The sequence below is a fragment of the Salvelinus sp. IW2-2015 genome, linkage group LG33 (assembly GCF_002910315.2).
Source record: "Salvelinus sp. IW2-2015 linkage group LG33, ASM291031v2, whole genome shotgun sequence".
NCBI classification, from domain to species: domain Eukaryota; kingdom Metazoa; phylum Chordata; class Actinopteri; order Salmoniformes; family Salmonidae; genus Salvelinus; species Salvelinus sp. IW2-2015.
The window spans coordinates 10462908-10488833 of record NC_036872.1 but is presented as its reverse complement, the minus strand read 5'-3'; the positions used below and the strand labels follow the sequence as shown (position 1 = coordinate 10488833).

Here is a 25926-nt window from a genome sequence, read left to right as displayed (position 1 = left end):
GGTGGGTGGGAGGGAGAGAGAGAGAGGAGGGGGAAGGGGGAGAAAAAGAAGGGGGGTGAGAGAGAGGAGGGAGTGAGAGAAGAGAGAGAGGGAGAGAGAGGAGGGGGTGAAAGTGATTATATTGTCCATGACTGGAAATAATGGCAGCAAAGTAAGAGCCTATCATGTGATGTACTTAAAGAATAAGTTATTTTTTTTAGAATCAAATAAAAATGTTTGAACCAAACAATGGCATGTTATAGAAGGGTCCAAGAAACCGTTTTTTTTGTGAATTCACAAGTTTTTGAGAAACTTACCCCAACCAGCAAATCACTTCCTCATCCTCATTGTGTAGAAAAAAACATGAACAAAGGCTTCAAATACACCCAAATACGTCATTTTAGAAACGGCAAAGCTCTCAGTACACTGATGCAAGTCTTTAGATTGTGTACTCATGAAATTGTGTCGTTACAAACTTTATCCGCAACATTATATTAAATTTTTTTGCGACTCGAACAATACCTCGTCGTCCATTCTACAAGTAACTGCAAAAATAAAGGAAACACTTGAATAAATTAGGGACACAAAGTATATTGAAAGCATGMAGAGCTTCCACACAGGAAGTTCCAGACACTTGTAGAATCTGGCGGCTCGTGGTGGCCCAACACCCTATTAAGACACTTTATGTTGTTGTTTCCTTAATTTTGGCAGTTACCTGTAGCAGTAGGCTACACGGAGAGTGGAACAGATGGATAGCGGAAATGACTCAAGTTGCACAAAACTGCATTTTAAATTGTGGATAAAGTTCGTAATGACACAATTTCATGTATACAACATCTAAAGACCTGCATCACTATACTGAGAGTTTCTAAAAGGACGTATTTGGGTGTTTCTGGAGCCTTTGTTCATGTTTTTTCCATACTACACTATGAGGATGAGGAAGGGATTTGCAGACAAAAAAGGAAGAGCCTACATCATATGTTGTACTCAAGCATGACAGGATTGTGTTTGCTCATGTCCAACCTCTCTGACGTCACTCGGATCCTCTCGTCATTCGAGGAGTTGAAGCGGTCATCTTTCTCACGGAAGTACTCCTCAATGCACTGCTCCTCAAAGTCATGAACTTTCTTCAGCTCGTCTTCAGTGATGAAGAGCTCTGTGATGCAAGGATGATGAAAAGCAACATGGAAGGATAAGCGGAAACAAGGAAGGATGGATCAATCTATAGCTAGAGGACTCCTGATATCTCAAGGAGCGATAAGTATAATTTTTGTCTTAATCTGTTGCTGTCTAGTACTGTCTTTTTGCTACCTGACCAACTAACAATTCTAGGGAGAGATAACGTTTTAATAATGTTGCTCGTAATATTCCCCTAAAGTCTGAGTGTCCAGTTTTCCATTAGTTAGGGGAACATTCTATCTATGTTAGTAAAAACCTTTTTTTTAGCATGTTTTGGCATTAGAATTAGGAGAATTTTCCATCAACGTACCACCAAACATATAGAGAACATGGTTGTCATGTTTTCAGAATGTAAGATATTAATGTCCTAGACACGTTTCATGGTAACGTTGCAAGAACGTTCATGTGTCCAGTTTTCTGAGGGTTAGGAGACTATTCCATTAACGTCCCACCAAAACATACACAGATCATGGTTTCCATGTTCTCTGAACATAAGATATTAATGTTCCAGACACGTCTCATGGGAATGTTGCAGGAACATTTCTGTGTATCAGCTGTCAGGATGTCGCCTGATGTTTCTGCTGAGTTGTTCTGCAGAGTTATTCGAGGAAGACTCCACTTCACTCTCTCACCTGAGTATCTTACCTAGTTCTTTTCAGAAGATCTCATTTGGCTCTTTTGTAAATTTCTCAACTTGGTGTGTGTTTTCTATGCCTGTTCGCTCTTCTCCCTTTAGGCTTTACAGACGCGCCCCACTCCTTGGCTGCAACTATTCTAATTTAGTGTACCCTGCGCGCACAACCCATGTGGAATACCTGTTTTCTGGCAGCATTTGGAACTGCCCATCTGTGGACAAGAACGCCCTTCAGTCCCTGAATCTCAGATCATTTTTGTAAATATCTTCTTGAAGCTGCTGTGAAGTGGAAGAATATTTTCAGCAGCTGCTGGGTAGGTACCTTGACTTGTTTACAAGTAACTTTACTGCTAGCCAATGTTGAATTATTGCATGTTTTCTTAGCTAACTTAGCTAGCTAGCTGGCTAATGTTTGCTAGCTAAAGCCATTTCGGTCTGCTCTAAATTCCTTGTGAATATCTTGCTGTGCGACCTAAAAAAAAAATTACCCAGATAATAATTGTGATGATGCCATAGAAAATAAACTGAGTTCAGATTTGTGACCGTTAGGTTTTCACCTTTACTACAGAGAAAATGGCTTGTGTCTAGCAGTTGAAAAGATATGACCCATATTACCGGCGCACCGATTTTTATTTTGGATTGACGGGCCACATTTTACACAAAAAACACATTGTGGTCCGTTAAACTACTCGCCAGCCTCAGCCACTAAAGCCGATGCGAATGACCTGTGCACAGGTGTTGTATTGAGGTGTCTGCCGACCTAAGGTGCTTCCACTGGGCAGCTCTATCAGTGTTGCCGGCAGTAGCTAGTAACATGGCCAATTATTTTCCCTCCCAAGATTATATTTCAAGTAGGATAGCAGCCTACACAAGAAATACCTAATATTGGTAGCCATCTAGATTTCACCGTGACACAGTCTACTTAATAGGGAGAGCATGAACGGCAACAATACCAGAGACATAGTGTCCTACTTAGCTGTCACAACCCTGTGACACAGGCTGTGTGATTCTGTCCACTAGGCTGTCAGCTCAATAAGCTCTGTCTCACTGCGGAATTAGAGGTCTATCCATGTTGTTCCAGTCGTCAAATTTCGAGGTATTTTTAACACCCTGGGTTGCTCCTGCTACTCTGTATCGTTCCATTTCTCCAAATGTCAAATTTAGAAGCTGCTGCTCTGTATCGTTCCTTTTCTCCATCGGTCAAATTTCGATGTTGCTGCTCTGTATCATTCCATTTCTCCAAACGTCAAATTTCGAAGTTAAGGGTTAAGTTCAGGCACTCTGAATGGTTCAAGGGATATTTGGGTTTTCAGCATGTTAGACCTAATTTTCCACGTAGGTTTAGTGTTGAAGCATCATCCAGACTTTTGGTCAGAGTTCCATTCCTGAGATTTCTTTGACTGGCTTAATTGCTTGCATGAGCCATATAGTGGTGGTGGCCAGACTCACAAAAACAAGTGCTTCAAAACGTCCGCACAAGAAACAATCTCAATCGAACTCCACACTGCCATTTCCCACCTGGACAAAAGGAACACCCATGTGAGAATGCTGTTCATTGACTACAGCTCAGCATTCAACACCATAGTGCCCACAAAGATCAACACTTAGCTAAGGACCCTGGGACTAAACACCTCCCTCTACAACTGGATCCTGGACTTCACATCTGTCACGCTGATCCTCAACACTAGGGCCCCTCAGGGGTACATGCTTAGTCCACTCCTGTACTCCCTGTTCACCCACGACTGGGTGGCCAAGCACAACTTCAACACCATCATTAAGTTTGCTGATGACACAACCGTGGTAGGCCTGATCACCGACAACGATGACACAGCCTATAGGGAGGAGGTCAGAGATCTGGCAGTGTGGTGCTAGGACAACAACCTCTCTTTCAATGTGAGCAAGGAGCTGATCATGGACTATAGGAAAAGGAGGGCCAAACAGGACCTTATTAACATCGACGGGACTGAAGTGGAGCGGGTCGAGAGTTTCAAGTTCCTTGGTGTCCACATCACCAACAAACTATCATGGTCTAAACACACCATGACAGTTGTGAAGAGGGCACAACAACATCTTTTCCTCCTCAGGGGAGAGCATCCTGACCGGTTGCATCACCGCCTGGTATGGCAACTGCTCGGCATCTGACCTTAAGGTGCTACAGAGGGTAGTGCGTATGGTCCAGTACATCACTGGGGCTAAGCTTCCTGACATCCAAGACCTATATACAAGGCGGCATCAGAGGAAGGCCCAAAAACTGTCAAAGACTTCAGTCACCCAAGACTGTTCTCTCTGCTACTGCACGGCAAGCAGAACCGGAGCGAACCGAACCTTTTACCCCCAAGCCATAAGACTGCTGAACAACTAATCAAATGGCCACCCAGACAATTTACATTGACCCCCCCCCCCCCTTGCTTTTACACTGCTGCTACTTGCTGTTTATCATCTATGCATAGTCACTTTACAAATTAGCTAGACTAACCTGTACCCTTGCACATTGACTTGTACCCCCCGTATATAGCCTCGTTACTGTTATGTACATTTATTGTGTTACTTTTTGATTGATTCGATTTTTTTGACTTTAGTTTATTTGGTAAATGTTTTATTAACTCTATTTATTGAACTGCATTGTTGGTTAAGGGATTGTAAGTAAGCATTTCACTGTAAGGTCTACACCTGTTGTATTCGGCGCATGTGACAAATACAATTTGATTTGATTTTAGATAATTGTATATGTGGGATACAGAAATGAGGTGGTCATTCATATTAAACACTATTATTGCACAGAGAGAGTCTATGCAACTTGTCAGCAACAGGTGTGGCTGAAATATCCAAATCCACTAATCTGAAGGGGTGTCCACATACTTTTGTATATGTAGTGTATCTCTGAAACTTAGATAATACCTTTGATGATGCAGTGGTAGCAAAACATGGTTATAACATCTACAGAAAATACAGAAATAGCAATGGGGGCGGTGTTGGGGTCTATATTCAGAGCCACATTCCTGTTAACCCTTTGACGCATCATTCTACAGTGGTCCCTGCAGCGAACACTCAAACCGATGTAATTAGAACGTCCAGTTTCAATTGACGTGTTTTTGTCACAGAAACATTTTGCACAAACACAGTCCTAACAACATTATGTCCTGAATGTGACCAGTTTATTTTTGGATGCAATTTTCAGACATTCACAGAAGTGGCGACAGCATAACACAATCATCCAACCCAGAAAATGTAGGCTACAACAGTCCTAGTGCTAACTGAGGAAAGATTGAGGTAACAGAAGCAGTCATATTTAGCTAACTCTCGGCTGACACAAACCATAATATGAATTAGCAATTAGAAAGGACTATTTACAATTCATCACATCACATCATCAGTGTGCTCACCATTGATCCAAATAATTGAGTAAAACACTTTCTAAAAATCGAAAGAAATCCGACGACGGGTAGTTTGTGCGCGCCGCCAAGTATAGTTTTTTTTCGGGTCAACCAAAGATAAGAAGAGGAGATGAGTTTGGTTTGTTTGCAGCATGTTGAAGGCGGTGTGTCATCTACGATCATTCACTTTCCTTCATTCACTTCCGGATGTTTACTCAAAAGATGAGTGAACCATCCCTCACCTCATTTTGTTACTACATCTTAATTAAATTCTGACAGACTTTTACGTGACACCCAGAATGCATTGTATAACGCCAACAAACATGGCGCCACACATAAATATTTTAACATTAGCTCATCATAATCAGTACAACTTTCAAAAAAGTATTTTATACACATCATGTGTCCATTACTATCTACGCAAGAATCCATATGCATGATTTGTCACCAGTACTAGAAAGTAGTAAATGCATTATGCTCCATACAGTAGAAATGACAACACGTTATACAGAAAATAAGGCATTTACTTTGATTGGAATTAGCACATGTCCAAAGTTATTATTTGTAAAGAAAACAACAATGAAGGCAATGCAAGAGCCAGACAAATAATGTGCCAGGGGGAAAAAAGTCCCGGACCAGGTCTCGACATGTTGCAGAGTGAAGGTGATGGACGGGAAGCGCATGGGTGGCATCAATGAGGTAAATCCCCCTTATTACTGCAAAAAAAGGGCTTACTGTACTGGGTGGTAAAGATAAGGGGCGAAGTGCTAGAGATTTTAATGGTGTCTAAAGCATATAGGGACACAGTACTGTACCTGGCTCTTTCGCATGTGTTGGGAGGCTACTTGGCAGTAGACAAAACTAAAGAGCGCATCATGAGTAGATTCTACTGGCCCTGCTTTACATGTGACCAGTGCTTAAAGAATGCCCCCAAAGTCCATTACAGAAACCCGCTCATCCCCCTCCCCGTCATTGAAATGTCCCTATGAGCGGATAGCCATGGATCTGGTGGGTCCTATTCCCAAATCAGCATGGAGGCACATATATATACTGGTGGTAATCGATTACGCCACACGCTACCCCGAAGCCATACCCCAGCTTAATATGTCCGCTAAAGGGATTGCTAAAGAGTTGTTGCAGATGTTTTCCCGAGTCGGCCTGCCCTCCAGTGGACCCCATTTATGTCCCGCATAATGAAAGACTTGTGTGCCTTGTTCCAGGTGAAATCATCCTCAGACAGATGGTTTATGTGAATGCTTAAATAAAACAGTAAAGTTGACGCTAAAGAAGGTTGTGGAACAGGACGGGAGGAATGGGGACATGTTATTACCTCACTTGTTGTTTGCTCTTAGTGAGGTGCCCCAGTTGTCAATGGGCTTCTCCTCGTCTAACTGTTATATGGGAGGCTGTGCAGAGGGATCCTGGACCTCACCAAGGAGGCGTGGGAAGCCCAGCTATGTCACTGGGCTAAAAGGGTCCATATCAGTGGATATCTTTACATGACATGGTTTTGATATTCTAGAGGATACAGAACATTTCCAATGCATATTTTGAGTTTTGTGGATTTTCACCATATCATGTCAAATTCTGAATATCACACATGGACATTTCCTATGGCTGGATATGAACTGAGATACACTACCGTTCAAAAGTTTGGGGTCACTTAGAAATGTCTTTGTTTTCCTTGAAAACATACATGAAATGAGTTGCAAAATGAATAGGAAATATAGTCAAGACATTGACAAGGTTATAAATAATGATTTTTAATTGAAATAATATTTGTGTCCTTCAAACTGTGCTTCGTCCACCATTTGCAGCAACTACAGCCTTGTAGACCTTTGGCATTCTAGTTGTTCATTTGTTGAGGTAATCTGAAGAGATTTCACTCCATGCTTCCGAAGCACCTCCCACAATTTGGATTGGCTTGATGGGCACTTCTTATGTACCATACGGTCAAGCTGCTCCCACAACAGCTCAATAGTTTTGAAATCCGGTGACTGTGCTGGCCACTCCATTATAGACAGAAAACCAGCTGACTGCTTCATCCCTAAATAGTTCTTCCATAGTTTGGAGCTTGTGGTGGCATATTTCTGCATTACCAAATGAGGAGAGTTACAAACTTCACACACCAGTCAGAGTTATACTTAAACTACATCTTTAATAATAAGAGCTTTGCAATAGCCTTTTTGACTTTCAATGATGCGCTATCTCTAATGAACCATTGAAAAGTACCAACAGAAAAGTACAAAGATCTTTTATAACCAAGATACACCTCTCTCAATTTACATGACGAACCACAGATCTTAGGAAGAGTTCACAATATATCTGTAATTTGTTGTATGACAGATATCTATAAAACATAGCAGACAGTTACTGCTGTGTCAACAGTTTTCATTGTAAAGACCAGTGTCTGGCCCTCCTACTCCAAACAGGAACCATCTCTCCCTGGTACGGTATAGAAAAGAAACATTAGCTCATGTTCTCTGGAATGCGCTTTAGGTTTTATCACCCAAAGACATCGTAAATCTCCTCTGTCAGGGTTATCTCATAGAGACCCATCCTCAGCAGAACACACACACACAATAGTTAACTTTTGTCAATAGGGGGGCGCTATTTTCACTTTGTAAAAAATCGTTCCCAAATTAAACTGCCTCGTACTCAATTCTTGCTTGTACAATATGCATATTATTATCACTATTGGATAGAAAACACTCTCTAGTTTCTAAAACCGTTTGAATTATATCTGTGAGTAAAACAGAACTCATTTTGCAGCAAACTTCCTGTCAGGAAGTGAAAAATCTGAAATCGAGGCTCTGTTCCAGGGCCTTCCTATTAATTTGCCTGAAATCTATGGATCTACATGCACTGCATACGCCTTCCACTAGATGTCAACAGGCAGTGAGAGGTGGAATGGGGTGTCTAGCTTGATCTGAGGCCGAACAAGAGCTTTTGGAATGACGTGTCTGGAATTTTCATTGTCTTGGAAGGCGCGAGAAGGAACCCCAGATTGCGTTCTGAAAAGCTTTCGGTATAGACGTTAGATATCTCCGGCTCTGATTTTATTTGATATATGTGATAAAAACATCATAAAGTAGTTATTTTAAACCGAGTTATATCAGTTTATTGAACGTTTATTGCGATTTTCTGAATTTTCTTTTCTTTGCGTCATGTGAAGTTGGGCACGTTTGCGCCACATGGCTAGCTTTGGTTGCTAATTCGACAGGAGAAGAGGACATTCTAMAACCAAACAACGATTATTCTGGACAAAGGACTCCTTGTACAACATTCTGATGGAAGCTCATCAAAAGTAGGAACCATTTATGATGTTATTTCGTATTTCTGTTGAAAATGTTTAGTCATATTTTCCGCCCTTATTTTGGGCGCTGTCTCGCTATAACGTAAGCTGTATGTCGTACTAAAGTTATTTAAAAAAATCTAACACAGCGGTTGCATTAAGAACTAGTGTATCTTTCATTTGCTGCACAACATGTATTTTTTAGTAAAGTTTATGATGAGTTATTTGATTAGATTAGGTGACTGTCCAAGATTTCTCCGGACAATTTTGTGCATTTTGACTACATATTCACATTGTAAAACCACGATTTGTACCGCTAAATATGCACATTTTCGAACAAAACATATATGTATTGTGTAACATGATGTTATAGGACTGTCATCTGATGAAGTTTGTCAAGGTTAGTGAATMATTTTATATCTTTTGCTGTWTTTTTGCGATCGCTACCTTTGCGGTGAATGAATGCGGTTGTGTKGTTGGCTATTGTAGTAAGCTAATATAATGCTATATTGTGTTTTMGCTGTAAAACACTTARAAAATCAGAAATATTGGCTGGATTCACAAGATGTTTGTCTTTCATTTGCTGTACACCATGTATTTTTCATAAATGTTTTATGATGAGTATTTAGGTATTTCACGTTGCTCTCTGTAGTTATTCTAGCTGCTTTGGTGATATTTGTGATTGTAGCTGCAATGTAAAACTATGATTTATACCTCAAATATGCAAATTTTTCGAACAAAACATAGATTTATTGTATAACATGTTATAAGACTGTCATCTGATGAAGTTGTTTCTTGGTTAGTGACTAATTCTATCTCTATTTGGTCGGTTTTGTGATAGCTACCTATGCGGTAATTTTTTTTTAAAAATATGCGGTTGAGTCTTTTGCTATTGTGGTTAGCTAATAGAAATACATATTGTGTTTTCGCTGTGAAACATTTTAAAAATCGGAAATGATGGCTGGATTCACAAGATGTGTATCTTTCATTTGGTGTCTTGGACTTGTGATTTCATGATATTTATATGCTAGTATTTACTTGTGGCGCTATGCTAGGCTATGCTAGTCAGCTTTTTTACTGATGAGGATGCTCCCGGATCCGGGATTTTAACAGAATACTCTATTCTGTCGAATAAAACAACCATTATAATGCAATACAAGCAATATAACATAATCTTGCAATTTTCCACGACAAGCTGTGCTTTGGTCATTGTCCTGTTGTAGGAAAAATTTGGCTCCAATTAAGCTCCCTCCAGAGGGTATGGCATGGCGTTTGTCACTGAAAATTCAGTACTGATAGAGATTTGGTCATTTCTTCAAACAATCATCTTTATTTATTATCAATTAATTATTGCAATAATGAGACCGTCAGCCCACCAGTCTTGATTGACTGTTAGGCTGAGAGTCTAGCCTTTACAGACGATACACAGTTTTTATTCAGCTGATACCAAGATTGCTATTTAGTCACTTCTAACCTTCCCATAAACCACCTTGGTTATCTACACAGGATGGTATTTTACTTAGTTTCCCAGATGCCAGGAAGATGAGACAATGAGGTATTGTTCTTAATAACTCTTCCGGGCTCTCTCTATCTTGAGTCACACACACCACATCTTGTCTATATAATGCTAGCTTTTAGGTTTTTATCACCAATACAAATCAATTGTCAGCTTCAAGCTATCTCTAGTAGAACCATATGTCCTCAACACTCATACTAGCTGCACTGTGCTAGAGTGGAGACCATGAAGGGGACTTGTGAGGCGTCCGTTACTCAAACTAAACACTCTAATGTACTTGTCTTTTTGCTCAGTTCTGCACAGGGACCTCCCACTCCTCTTTCTATTCTGGTTAGAGCCCGTTTGCACTTTTCTGTGAAAGGAGTAGTACACAGCATTGTACGAGATCTTCAGTTTCTTGGCAATTTCTGACATGGAATAGCCTTCATTTCTCAGAACAAGAATAGACTAACGAGTTTCAGAAGAAAGTGCTTTGTTTCTGGCCATTTTGAGCCTGTAATCGAACCCACAAATGCTGATGTTCCAGATACTCAACTAGTCTAAAGAAGGCCAGATTTATTGCTTCTTTAATCAGAACAACAGTTTTCAGCTGTGCTAACATAATCGCAAAAGGGTTTTCTAATGATCAATTAGCCTTTTACAATGATAAACTTGGATTAGCTAACACAACGTGCCATTGGAACACAGGAGTGATGGTTGCTGATAATGAGCCTCAGTACGCCTATGTAGATATTCCATAAAACACCTGCCGTTTCCAGCTACAATAGTCATTTACAACATTAACAATTTCTACACTGTATTTCTGATCAATGTGATGTTATTTTAATGGACAAAAAACAAGGACATTTCTAAGTGACCCCAAACTTTTGAACGGTAGTGTATCTCAACTGGTATGCCATCCAGCCCTAGTGTTTTCCCAGACTTAAAGGATTAAAGGAAGAAGGAAGAACTTCCTCTTCTGTAATGTGGCTTTCACATGAGTCTTTATGTACAGCTGTTCATTTTACATTATCAATAGAAAAAAAATCCTTACAATTAACTTCAGTTAGTGGAAATGGAGGAGACTGAAATTAAAACATATGCTTGAAGTACTTTGCTTCCTCTTTCAAAAGATCGTTTGGTGAATCATGGGTGACTGTCATTTGTAACAAGTTTCAGTGAATTATTCTTTGTAGCATTTCTATGTTTAAGATTAAAAAGAATGATGCAGTTTTCTCCATATTACATCCAGTTTGCTTTATTTTTATAACGTATTACACTAGATCTTTCTTGAATGTATTCCACCAATTCCTTTAATTTTTCCTATAACTTATTCTGTGCCTCTATGGTACAGTTTGTATTGCTATCTATCTGTACTGTTGGTCCTTCTATTTGTGAATATTTTGACCTATATCGCTTTTGCTTTATGTATGAGTATTGAATTGCATTGCATCTAAAGGCACATTTAAAAGTACCCCACACAAAGGGGATCTGCTGTAACTATATTATGTTGGAAAAAGTCAGTTATAAATTCTTCTGTTCTAGTTAAAAACAAGTTGCTGTTTTTTTACCCCCTTTTCTCCCCAATTTCGTGGTATCCAATTGGTAGTTACAGTCTTTTCCCATCGCTGCAACTCCCGTGCAAACTCAGGAGAACCGAAGCTCGAGAGCTGTGTGTCCTCCGAAACACAACCCAGCACAATGCCGCCTTAACCCGGAACCTTGCCTCACCAATGTGTCGGAGGAAACACCTGGCGACTGTGTCAGCGTGCATTGCGCCCAGCCCACCACAGGAGTCGCTAGTGCACGATGGGACAAGAACATCCCTGCCAGCAAAACCCTCCCCTAACCTGGACGACGCTGGGCCAATTGTGCGCCGCGGGTCTCCTGTTCGGGGCCGGCTACGACAGAGCCTGGACTCGAACCAGGATCTCTAGTGGCACAGCTTAGACCACTGCACCACTCGGGAGGCCCGTCATTAAATAGGCCCACGTGGAAATTCTGTAAGAGTAATGTATATGCCAATTATTTAATGGTCTGACCGCATTCTGCCCGCTATCAACACCTTTTGGTGGCAGCGAGAATGACATAAAAAAGTGGTGAAAACAACTAGCTTGATTGAGCCGCCGCCATGTATATCTCACTAGGTATTGTTTTTCTTACATTTAGATTTCAGGGAGAATTTCACTGTAAATGTACAGCATTATACTGGCACAAGAGTTGCCAGCTTAATACTGTAATTTTGCTTTACAGTAGAGATGCTGTAATACATTTTACAATACTATATTCCTTACTCTAAAATATATTACCTCCTCTCTGCTGTAAAGCAAAATTACATTATTAAGTTTTTAGTGTATTGCCCACCAGGTGCCCTTAAAGTTCCTCAATGTGCTTGACACCTAGATACGCTAATTTCCTGATGATGGCTCACCGCTCATTGTACTCGGTGACTTCAACCTCCTGACGTCTGCCTTTGATTACTTTCTTTCCACCTTTCCCCCCCTTGCATCTTTTCACCTCACCCTTTCCCAATCCGCTCCCACTCACAAAGCAGGAAATACGCTTGACCTCATTTATACTAAAAGCTGTTCGCCTACAAATCTCCCTGCCAACTCCCTCCAGGTCTCTGATCACTACTTTGTTACCTTTTCTGTCTCCTTTTCCTCCACCCCTTCCTAATCATCCCCTACCCAGATGGTCATGCGCCGTCGCCATCTTCGCTCTCTCTCTCCCATTACTCTCTCCTCTGCTATCCAATCATCTCTCCTTTCTGCTAAATCCTTCTCCATCCTGTCTCCTGATTCTGCCTCTTCAACCCTACTCCCCTCCCTTTCTGCATTCTATGACTAGCACTGTCCCCTTTCCTCACGGTCGGCTCGGCCCTCCCCTGCTGCTCCATGGCTGAGTGACTCATTGTGTGTTTGTGGGCAGCTGAGCGGGAAGGACCTATCATCCTTTCACTCCCTCCGCTCTACCTTCTCTTTCTCTGTTTCAACTGCTAAAGCCACTTTCTATCACTGTAAGCTCCTGCCTCTAAACTATTTTCCACCTTTTCCACCTTTTCCTCCCTGTTTAATCCTCCCCCCTTCCCCTCCTGCAGATGACTTTGCCAAAGGTTTACAGCATCCGCTCCTCATTCACTCAGTCTATTGAGTCCACTGGTCCCACTCAGAATTACCCTACGCCTTGACCTTTTTCACCCCTCGCTCTCCATATGAAATCTGTAACTAGTGAGGCCCAGCCGCCCGACAACCTGCCTGCCCACTTGACCACATCCCCTCCTCCCTTCGCCAGACTATCTCTGGAAACCTTCTCCCATTCCTCACTTCCTTCATCAACTCATCACTGACCTCTGACTTCAAAATGGCTAGAGTCAATCCCCTCGACCCCATTGACGTCAAAAACTACAGACCGGAATCCTTCTTTCTTTTCTTTGCAAAACACTTAAGTGTGCTGTGTGTGACCAACTCTCTCTCTATCTCTCCCTAACCAGTCAGGCCAGAAGATGGGTCACTCAACTGAGACTGCTCTCCTCTGTGTAACGGAGGCTCTCCGCACTGCCAAAGCTGACTGTCTCTTCTCTGTTCTCATCCTGACACCGTGAACCATCAGATCCTCCTCTCCACCCGCTCAGGGCAGGGTGTCTCTGGCTCTGCACACTCTTGAATTGCATCCTACCTGGCAGGCCGATCTGTATCTGCACCACGTACTCTCACTACTGGTGTCCCCCAGGGTTCAGTTCTAGGCCCTCTTTTTTATACACCAAGTCACTTGGCTCCGTCATATAACTCACATGGTCTCTCCTATCATTGCTATGCGACACCCAGGTGGCGACATGCATCTCCGAGTGCCTGGCAAATATCTCAGCTTTGATGTCGGCCCACCACCTCAACCTCAACAAGATGGAGCTCTTCTGCCTGACTGCTCCAAGACATCTCCATCATGGTTGGCAACTCTGCAGTGTCCCCCTCCCAGAGTGAAACAAACCTTGGCATGACCCTGGACAACACCCTGTCGTTCTCTGCTAACATGAAAGCAGTGACTCGTTCATGCAGGTTCATGCTCTACAAAATCCGTAGAGTATGAGTCTACCTCACACAGGAAGTGGTGAATGTTCTAATCCAGGCAACTTGCTGTTGATTGGGTTCCCCACTTGTGCCATCAAAGCCCTGCCACTTATCCAGAACACCGCAGCCTGCCTGGTGTTCAACTTTTCCAAGCTCTCCCATATCACCCCGCTCCTCCGCCCCTCCCTACCTTCAGGCTATGCTCAAAATCTACACCCCAACCCGAGCACTCCGTTCTGCCACCTCTGGTCTCTTGGCCCTCCCACTCCCACCCCTCTCGCTCAGCCCAGTCAAAGCTCTTCTCTGTCCTGGCACCCCAATAGTGGAACCAGCTTCCACATAAAGCTAGGACAGCAGTGTCCCTGCCCATCTTCCAAAACCTGAGATATGTGGTTGCCCCACCAGAGCTATTTTAAGATGAATGCACTAACTGTACGTTGCTCTGGGTGCGAGTGTCTGCTACATGACTCAAACATTTCTAAAGGATTTGTATCGGGCCCAGCCCATGTACTCACTAAGGCCATAGTCTCTCTCGTCATCGTCGTGCTTCCGCCAGCGACAGCACAGGTGCTTGAGGACCATGGTCATGTGACTGAAGATGATGAGGGGAGGGGGGAGGATGGGCCGCTCGTAGAAGGTCATGATGAGCTGGTATCTCTGGAACTTCCACACCTGGTTGGAGATGGACTTCACCTCAAAGAAAGTGTTGCTATGACAACAGACAGTAACAACCAAAATGTCAAACCAACCAAGAATGCAATAGCTGGGTTTATTTACCAAACATTGTTGCAACATGTTTTATGCATGCATTTCTATGAAGATGGATTAAAGGCCATGTTTTGAAACACTCAACCCCTCTTTCAACCATCCTCCATTTCATCTAACCCATATAACTTTCATTCATCCTTCCTTCCATCCACCTACCTACCTACAGTCACCATAACTTGTACCACCACAGCCACTACTACAACTTTGGCTGCTACTTCTACTACAACAACTACTACTACTATTAAGATCACAAAAATCTTCCTACATTTACATTTGAACAAAAATGCCAGTAAAACAGAGATGTAGAAACAGTATGTTCCTTACACTCCACCGCTATTTGCATTGGAACTTTTCCTCCATTTGCATTTCTTAGTAATTAGTAAAGACATGGGGAGGGGATCGTTCTTACTACAGTATTTCACACAGATGGCAATAAGGCACAATAACAGTAAATGAGCACTATAATGGCTCTCAATAAGAGATGAAACATCTTATTGTGTGTATATGCTACAGTATGCTCTGCCATGGGCCTCGAGTGGCTGCAATTTAACAGCACTTAAGCAACTGCAGTTGGTACACACAGCTGTCATATTATATATTTGAAAGCCTACCATCTCCACTCAAAAGACAGCACAGGTTATGCACTGTTTATAACTAATCAAAGCCCTAACCGCTCACTTGTTAAGCTGTATAAAACTAACAAGGATCACAGATGGAAATGAGCTACGTAGCTAACTAACTGGTGATATATGAGTATGTTGTGCAAGGGCCCTGAAAAATTATGTGGGTGAGGGAGAGTAAAATAAACCTATCCCATGCACATTTTTGTCTTTGTCCAGAAAAAACACCTAGAGATCTCCTACCTCCAAGGAATTTTGGCAAGCTGAAAGGATTTGGCAGGTGTAAGCAATAGCCCCACCACTAGCAGAGGCAAATATATTACCAATGTAATTAAACCTGTCAAATCCTCTCAGATCTCCACAAGTGTCTTGGGGATTGGGGTGTAGGAGCTAGGGGTCGTTTCTGGACAAGGCCCTGGTATGTATAACCGAGTGGGAATAAGGAGAGTGTAGTATGTTTACAGAAAGAGAGCACATACTTGAAGACAGCTATGAGCAGGTTGACCAGCAGGATGTTGGCCACCAGCAAATAGCAGGCCATGATGGCAGGAACGATCCAGGCTCCCGTCTTACATGGCGGCAGAGTCACAACATGCCCGTCGTCCGCGGTGATATTCTGGCCACACGGAGCTAAGCACAATGACACAACCACAGGTTCAGGATGTTACTCAAGGTGTCACAAGACAAACTATGACAAAATAAATGGGTAGCCTGTAGAGAGTTTCTATGACAGAACATTATAAATGAAGGCAAACATATGTGCCAATTGTGCGTCAAAACGAATAAACACACAGACCAAGACAAGCAAGCTAACATAAAAGATGAACACAAAATCAACTGAAAAGAGTATGTCACCATACAATACAAACATACAAGCAAACCCAGGCAATCATACAGAACAAACAATCATTAGGTTAACATCTAAAATAAACAAACCAACAAATAAACAGGCCAACAAATACTTCAAGTTTTGCAAACAAACAAGAGGCATAATATACTGTATATATGCATATTTTTTTTGAAGGGGATAGGAAGGAGTGAGCTCTAGAATGGAAAGGTCTTATGTGCTGAAATGTGTATCTCAAAATATAGAAGCAAATATATTCATGTCAATAACTTGCATTCCCAATATATTTAAACATGGCATTGATGTTTAAAATATATTGTCACATGCCATAGCCTAGCTGAATAATGATTATACTACAGAGTAATTGAAATGTATTTAAGATACATCATATGTTTTTTCCATCAGTGATGGTTCAGTTGCTGTGGCTTATAATGGGGACACTCAGCACTTTCACTTTGGATGCTCATTTGTTTGTTTGCCTATGTATCAATATATAATCATTATATTCATACTTATCTCTGGATTTCAATTGATCACACAAGGCAGCCCAAAGGTAGAGAACTGAAGTAATTTTCTCTTTATCTCGCAATTTTACACTCAAAGAAATTGGGTTAACAACTCTGACAACTGAACCACGTGAAAAAACAGATTGCCGTAGATGAAAGGGTATGATGTGTGTGTGTGTGAATACAGAATAATATTAGTGTGTACATACAGATGTAGGATCTTCATTTGAACCAGTTTGATACAGCCGGGGAGTACTACTGCAGCAAAAGGAAATGTAAATTATTGTGTGAATTATAATAGACATTTGTTTCTGGAGTTTGATAACATTTTTGTTATGGCAAATCAGGTCTGACATTTTTAAGTGGAAATTAAAATCTTTAGAATACTTTTTAAATATCGAATACACTACAAGTTTGCGTTTCCTGCTGTGCAGCAACAAAAGAGTGAGCAAATTAAGATCCTACATCTGTATGTGTTTAGGAGTGCTTTTGACATTTTGTAGGTGTGTACTGTATATGTAACTGCGCTTTTGAATGAGATGTGTGTGTGTGTGTGTGTGTGTGTGGTTGTATTTATTGTATGAGTATTTTTGTATCATGTTGACCTGTATGGATGAGAGGGCATTATTGTGAGTGTGGGTGTCTAGAAGACATTTTGCAGATGTTGCAGTCCTGTTGTTCTAGTGATAGCAGAGCTGACGTTGAGGGATTGCGATAATGACTTGAGTGAGGGACTGAGTTAACCTGGCAAGCTTACTTTTCCAAAATAAAACAAAATAATGAAAATGTCAAAGGAGCAATGATAGTCTCCTTTGAGATTTAGTGTCATCAAAATAAAGAAATAAATCAACCAAATGAAACCAAATAAGAATGCTACTGCCATGAAACACAGTTATTGACCTGTCAGCGTGTCGTGCTGCATGCTTATCCATAGAGTTGGAAAAGAGGACACACCTATCTTTGCATCTGATCGCTTCTGTGACAGTATGGGCGGAGCCCATTAACTGGCAGCGCCACTGAGGGCTATCTCCATCTCTTCTTATTCTATGAGTTTATTGGCGATCCATAAAGAAACTGAAAAGGTGCATACTTCCACCTACTGTGCAGGAGTGTGTATAATCTGAAAAGGCACAACGTGAAGGTTGGTGATTTACTGCCACCTGAAGTGCCGGAATGTTTTTTCAGGAGTATACAGTACTAGTCAAAAGTTTGGACACACCTACTCAATCAAGGGTTTTTCTTTGTTTTTACTATTTTCTACATTGTAGAATAATAGTGAAGACATAAAAACTATGAAATAACACATATAGAATCATGTAGTAACCCAAAAAGTGTTTGTCACACCAGCCTTCGCTTTGGCTCCCCCTCCTGTCCAGCTCAGGCGTTCAGCATCGCCGGCCTTCTAGCTGCTGCCAAACCTTCTGCTGGCAAACACCCTTCACTCATCAACCCCGGACTTGTCTCGTCATCATTACACACACCTGGTTCCAATCTCTAATCTCCCTCTGCCGTTTGTCTTTGTCGGTCATTGTAAATGTTAATTGTTTTCCTGAGAGGAATCTCTCCTACTATTTCCTGAGTACTTTATATTTTGCACTTGGGGTTCACCCTGTGCCATTTTGTTTCTGAAGATATATTTTGAGCACAACAGCGTTTGGGCTTCGTCCTGCTTTGATCTATGGTGCTTAAATAAATTATGTAGTTCTAAACCTGCGACTGCCTCCTGCCTATTCCTCTCTACACAAGTGACAGTGTTAAACAAATCAAAATATATTTTAGATTCTTCAAAGTAGCCACCCTTGCCTTGATTACAGACTTGCACACTCTTGGCATTCTCTCAACCACCTTCACCTGGAATGCTTTTCCAACAGTCTTAAAGGAGCACTTGTTGGCTGCTTTTCCTTCACTCTGTGGTCCAACTAATCCTAAACCATCTCAATTGGGTTGAGGTCAGGTGATTGTGGAGGCCAGGTCATCTGATGCAACACACCATCACTCTCCTTGGTCAAATAGCCCTTACACAGCCTGGAGGTGTGTTGGGTCATTGTCCTGTTGAAAACAAATGATAGTCCGAATAAGCGCAAACCAGATGGGATGGCGTATCACTCCAGAATGCTGTGGTAACCATGCTAGTTAAGTCTTGAATTCCAAATAAATCACAGACAGTGTCATCAACAAAGCACCATCACACCTCCTCTTCCATGCTTCACGGTGGGAACTACACATGCGGAGATCATCCGTTCACCTAATCTGCGTCTCACAAAGACACGGCGGTTGGAACCAAAAATCTATCCATTGCTTGTGTTTCTTGGCCCAATCAAGTTTCTTCCTCTTGTTGGTGTCCTTTAATAGTGGTTTCTTTGCAGCAATTCGACCATGAAGACCTAATTCACGCAGTCTCCTCTGAACAGTTTATGTTGAGATGTGTCTGTTACTTGAACTCTGTGAAGCATTTATTTGGGCTGCAGTTTCTGAGGCTGGTAACTCTAATGAACTTGTCCTCTGCAGCAGAGGTATCTCTGGGTCTTCCTTTCCTGTGGCGGTCCTCACGGGAGCCAGTTTCATCATAGCGCTTGATGGATTTTGTGACTGCACTTCAAGAAACTTTCAAAGTTCTTGTAATTTTCCGGATTGACTCACGTTCATGTCTTAAAGTAATGATGGACTGTCGTATCTCTTTACTTATTTGAGCTGTTCTTGGTATTTTAACAAATAGGGCTATCTTCTGTATAACACCCCTACCTTGTCACAACACAACTGATTGGCTCAAATGCATAAAGAAGGAAAGAAATTCCACAAATTTACTTTTAATAAGGCACACCTGTTAACTGAAATGCATTCCAGGTGACTACCTCATGAAGCTGGTTGAGAGAATGCCATGAGTGTGCAAAGCTGTCATCAAAGCAAGGGGTGACTACTTTGAAGAATCTCAAATATAAAATATATATTTTGATTTGTTTAACACTTTTTGGTTACTATATGATTCCATATGTGTTATTTCATAGATTTGATGTGTTCACAATTATTCTACAATGTAGTGCTGTAATACATTGGCTCATCCCTTCTACTGACCTAGATGGAATTCTGGGTTCCCTCCTCAACCCGTAAGAAGTCCCACCCAGTTCACGACATTAAAATGGCGAAAACCTTCAATGGTGCTGCCCATGATAAAACAGACTTTGTGGCAAGTGCACCCTCTATCCATCTCTATGCGCATATCTGACTAAATAGCAGCCCCTAGACGAGGGTTCAGTGATGGCATGGCAGTGAGGCTGGAATGGTGTAGGGAGGGGAGGGGACGGGGAGGGGTCTAATTATCGATTTACTGGCATTCTGATTGAACACAGCAATGTTGGTATGGACCATTATTACGCCAGGTTCCATGAGCTCGAAATTGATTTTCGACCATCCAGAGTTTTGAATTCAGCCTGTGCTTTAGCTTCCTACTATGCACATCTGAAACAAAGAACGACAGCATTATTTCAGATCTCTTCGCTTTGGGCTAGTCCTTCCATTCTATACACTCTCACACATGCACGCACACACTCCCTCACAAAACTGATGGTGTATTCAGAGAGCAATCATATATCTTATTTCAGTCAATGACTAAATTACTAAGCAATGTTACCTGCTGTTACACATCACCTGACCTTATCAATGAGATAAGGTGAGGTTTTAGTGAGCTGTCCTCAGGTTTTGTCAGAAAATCGAATATGGGTATTTTTTATGGCAATATTGCATTCGCATGACCAGTGTGAATAAGAACCAACCAGGCCACCAGTATCTTTTTTTGAGCTAATAAAGTTCCCCCTGAAACTGGGGACCGACATGAGAGGTTCCAAGTGTGTGGCATTTCAGCACGTGGATGACTTCAGCTAGTCTGATTAGTGTGGGTGTGTGTGGGTGTGTGTGGGTACCCTGAGGCAGTAAGCCTTACACTCCGTGCTCAACTCTCCACCCCCCCCCCCCCCCCTAATGTGGGCTTACGGTCGATCTGGTCGGCGAACACCTCTCCGTAGATCATCCAGTAGGGCATGAAGAATATGTTCCGAGCCAGCATCCAGGACGGGTCCTCATTGGGGTTCAGGATGGCCTGCCGAGCCACCCCAAAACTCATCAACACCACCAGCATGATGATCACAAAGTACATCATGTCAATCATCTGAGAGGGAGACAAAGAAGGAGTGGGAGGGAGGGAGGAGAAAAAAGAGGGTGAGAAGAGGGAGACAGGGAGAATGTTAGCTGACTGATTACTCATTAATTAGGAAAAACAACTTTTAGCCACTTCTGTGCTGGTTTTCTTTTACTATATCAAAGTGATGTGCGTGTTATGTTGTAATCTCAAACAGCTCTCTCAGACATGGGAAGCTAACAGGCATCTCTGTCCTTTGATTCCTCCCCTCTCCTGGTCTTCTTGACACTGTTATAACACACTCTCTGATCATTCATGAGCAAAGACAGAATAGAGTTGAGGCTAAGGGCTTTTGTCGGGACACAATGTGCCGAACACATACTAAGGACTTCGACTCCCTATAAAAGGAACTTGATATAACTCATTCATCTTTATAGCTACACTATACAGTTCCTTCGGAAAGTATTCAGACCCATTGACTTTTTCCCCATTTTGTTACGTTACAGCCTTATTCTAAAAGCAATCTACACACAAAACCCCATAACGACAAAGCAAAAAAAGAAACGTTTTTTAGAAATGTTTGCAAATATATTAAAAATAAAAAACAGAAAACCTTATTTACATAAGTATTCAGACCCTTTAGTATGAGAGTCAAAATTGAGCTCAGGTGCATCCTGTTTTCATTGATCATCGTTGAGATGTTTCTACAACTTGATTGGAGTCCACCTGTGGTAAATTCAGTTGATTGGACATGATTTGGAAAGATCCCACAGTTGACAGCGCATGTCAGAGCAAAAACCAAGCTATGAGTTTGAAGGAATTGTCCTTAGGAATTGTCCTGAGCACCCGAGACAGGATTGTGTTGAGGCACAGATCTGGGGATTGAAGGTCCCCAAGAACACAGTGGCCTCCATCATTCTTAAATGGAAGAAGTTTGGAACCACCAAGATTCTTCCTAGAGCTGGCCGCCTGGCCAAACTGAGCAATCAGGGGAGAATGGCCTTGGTCAGGGAGGTGACAAAGTACCCAATGGTCACTCTGACAGAGCTCTAGAGTTCCTCTGTGGAGATGGGAGAACCTTCCAGAAGGACAACCATCTCTGCAGCACTCCACCAATCAGGCCTTTATGGCAGAGTGGCCAGAAGGAAGCCACTCCTCAGTAAAAGGCACATGACAGCCCGCTTGGAAGACTCTCAGATCATGAGAAACAAGATTATCTGGCCTGAATGCCAAGTGTCACATCTGGAGGAAACCTGGCACCATCCCTAAGGTGAAGCATGGTGGTGGCAGCATCATGCTGTGGGGATGTTTTTCAGCAGCAGAGACTGGGAGACTAGTCAGGATCAAGGCAAAGATGAATGGAGCAAAGTACAGAGAGATCCTTGATGAAAACCTGCTCCAGAGTGCTCAGGACCTCAGATTGGGGTGAAGGTTCACCTTCCAACAGAACAACGACACTAAGCACACAGCCAAGACAATACAGGAGTGGCTTCGGGACACTGGCCCAGCCAGAGCCCGGACTTGAACCCGATTGAACATCTCTGGAGAGATCTGAAAATAGCTGTGCAGCAACGCTCCCCATCCAACCTGACAGCACTTGAGAGGATCTTCATAGGAGAATGGGAGAAACTCTCCAAATACAGGTGTGCCAAACTTTTATTGTCATACCTATGAAGACTCAAGGCTGCAATCGCTGCCAAAAGTGCTTCAACAAAGCACCGAGTAAAGGATCTGAATACTTATGTAAATGTCATATTTCAGGTTTTTATTTGTAATAAATTAGCACAAATTTCTAAAAAACAGTTTTTGCTTTGTCATTATTGGGTATTGCGTGTAGATTGGATTGGATTGGTGTAAGCAATGACTGTAGGGACTTTCAACCATTGTTAAATCCATGACACGGAGTGTGCAAGTGCAGAGAATCGGGACACAGCCAGTGACATATCCCACCCTCTCACCATCTTGCCGATCATCATGACATATGGGCCCAGGTACTTGTTGACGCCAAAGATGTCGAGCAGCCGGATGTACCAATAGATAATGTTTACGCAGTAGATGACCCGTCCGTAGCTCATGAATGGCGGCTCCTGGAGACGGAGAACCATGCCCACGGAGAAAATGAGGATGGCCATGAGGTCCGTGATGTTCCAGTACTCCTGGAGCCACACCTTCACCTTCTGCAACAGCTTCCCTGGCTCCGACATCAGAATCTGGGGAGGTAGACAAGGAGGGAGGAACGGAGGGAGAGAGAGCAGGAGAGACAGGGAAAGAGAGAGAGACGCATTTTAGTGTGCTCGCCATAAGAGGGCAGTGTGAGCCCATTTATTAAAGGTCACAGAGCGTCCTGAAGACTGTTCTACATAAATGGGTAAAGGTTTGGACACAGTAATGAACGCTTATATACATAGTTTTTTGCTCATTTATTTTATTTTGAACATTGGAAAATCTGTGGTAAATTGACTAGATTGACACACTTCAAAATGGGCAACCCCCCCTCTAGCATTTATCTGTGTTATAAATCAAATATGCGTATGTTTGACTGTATTGAGCACTCCATGAGTTCAGTCATCTCTCTGCATGTGTGTGCCCTGCCCTACCTCTCTCATCTTCTCGATGCCATTGGTGAAGATGTAAGCGATGACAATCCACTCCTGCGGTGAGGGCCACAGGTCCATCTTCACCAGCACAATATAGTTAAACAGCATCAGATACGCCACATAGGCCATCTGGGGACAAACGGACAGTGTCAGGGCCTCCCAGAGCACTGCATCCAGAGGGTCTTACAGACAACATAAGTTGTTGTAAGTTGGTCTTAATGGGGCAATCGGCAGTTGAAATAAAAGCAACGCGGATTCCCCACCACTTTTGGTAAAAAAGCTGAGCGATGGAACTGGAGAAATGTAACCACTCTCACATTCATAGACATGGAATCAAGGACTGACCATGCAAGATATCAAAATTATAGGTAAGCATGTTTTGAAGCATTTACATTTACAATGTTTACTAACATTGGAGTAAAACAAGCGTATATTTGGGGTTCTGATATGGTATGACAGTTGAACTAAACACACGAGGCGTTCATAAATGATATTCTTTGAGAATCAATGGGTTTATACAGTGGATGTAGCAGCTGCTGATTGCCCCTTTGAGTAGTCTTAGAAGGTAATCAAATTGTTCTAGCAAGAAAAGTTAGGTTGCACTGCGGTATAGGCAGAAGATTTTTTTTGTACCCATAACTGTACATAATGGCATAACCTTTAGAGTCTCAAGACAATCCAGAGGTGGGACATGTAATGTAGTGACCTCATGGAGCCTGCTTTATGAACTAGGCTAGTTAGTCGACCCTTTCCAGTCTCGAAAACTTACTAGAGAATTTGTTTTAGCAGGTAAGTTGACTGAGAACACATTCATATTTACAGCAACAACCAGGGGGGATAGTTACATGGGAGAGGAGGGTTGATGGATGAGCCAATAGGAAACTGGGGATGATTAGGTGGCCATGATGGTATGAGGGCCAGTTTGGGAATCTAGCCAGGACACCACAGTTAACACCCCTACTCTTACCATAAGTGCCATGGGATCTTTAGTGACCACAGAGTCGGGACACCCGTTTAACAATCCATCCGAAACACAGCACCCTACACAGGGCAATGTCCCTGTGTAGCGTGTCCCTGTGTAGTTTCAGAGGCAAGCCAGAAGTAGGATGCAGGGTTGTATGTTGCTGACTGAACTGGATCCCACTGCAGGGAGCTAAAAAGTACAATACAGCGTGACAAGACCGAGCATCTGTCGCTAAAATGAATCCATACATTTTACATGGGTTTTTCTGACACGGCGATAGAGAGGGAGAGAACGGCTTTCCATGAAGTGTTCATTTTTTACCTCCATGAATACGAGATAACCCTCCCTGCTAGGGAGTGACTGTGATGTTTTCGTTGGATCGGCAGATTGAAAGAGGCAGCATGAAAGATGAAGACATCGACATTGCCAAATGAAAATGTCCAGCTTGTAGATACGATGCACGCAGACAATGCACGCAGACACAGAAGCAAGCCCTGGGTCACACACTGCATCTATCCACTGGGTTCTCAAAAGGGTTAATTGTGAAGGGGTAGGGTTCTACGTGAAATCTTTTTAATTCAGAAAACCCTATGGTTCTAGGTAGCAACACGCCCTGACAGCAGACTCACTGTGTGAAACCAGAACTTGACGATGGGGGCGTTGTAGAACTCGTAGATCTTCCGGCCCATGGGGATGAGCCGGTGTCTATTCTGGACCTCCCCCACRCCCTTCTTACGAGACGCCTCCGTGCTTACCTTACCCAGCATGGCCTGGGGCATCCCACCCAGAGAGACAGAAAGAAAGAGATGGAGAGAGATACAAAGATACAGGAGAGAGAGAATAAAAAAATTAAAGAGCATTAGAGCTGTTCCTACAGTACACTTTAGTTGCATGAGCATAAGCAAGCACAGGCAAACTCATTCCGAATGTTGCATGTTAGGGACATTGAGTGCTGGTGAGGATGATGACACATATGACGGAGACAAACACTTACGGATCGAGTCTCAGACGACAGTGACGAACAGTAGAGAGAGAGAAAAAGAGAGTGAGAGAGAGAGAGAGAGAGCGCAAAGAAGAGAGAGGACAGCAAGGAGGAAAAAAGATGTCTGACGTCCATTTCTAGGACTCTAACAGAGTTTGTCATCCATGAGAGGGAGTGTCAAATCCCAGAGGTTATGATCATGGATGCCCATACTACAACACACCGCTGAGGAGTCAGCAAATTGTATATTATTGTATTGTATTGCATGTTTGGGGAAAAGGGAGATACACCCCGTGATGAAAGAGCCAGATGCATGTGAAAATCACAATGCCATGCCAACATGCATATTTAAACTGCATCTGGATTGGGAGTGTCAGGGATTACAGTGTGTTTTTGGAGGCATCTGAGGATGACTTGCAATACAATACCGATGTATGTAGCATAGCATGTATTTGTATGAACCTGTCTGAGTCATAGTTCGGTTCTG

General features: G+C 42.5%; 1 protein-coding gene across 1 annotated transcript in view; it reads right to left on the bottom strand.

The window, feature by feature from the left end:
* Positions 1-25926, bottom strand: part of trpm3 (transient receptor potential cation channel, subfamily M, member 3) — a 114077-nt gene that overhangs the window by 6933 nt on the left and 81218 nt on the right. Inside the window, 7 exon segments of the mRNA XM_023979230.2 lie at positions 1003-1135; positions 14539-14732; positions 15891-16041; positions 20752-20926; positions 22855-23106; positions 23494-23622; positions 25087-25227. Coding sequence (XP_023834998.1) covers positions 1003-1135; positions 14539-14732; positions 15891-16041; positions 20752-20926; positions 22855-23106; positions 23494-23622; positions 25087-25227 — 1175 coding nt within the window.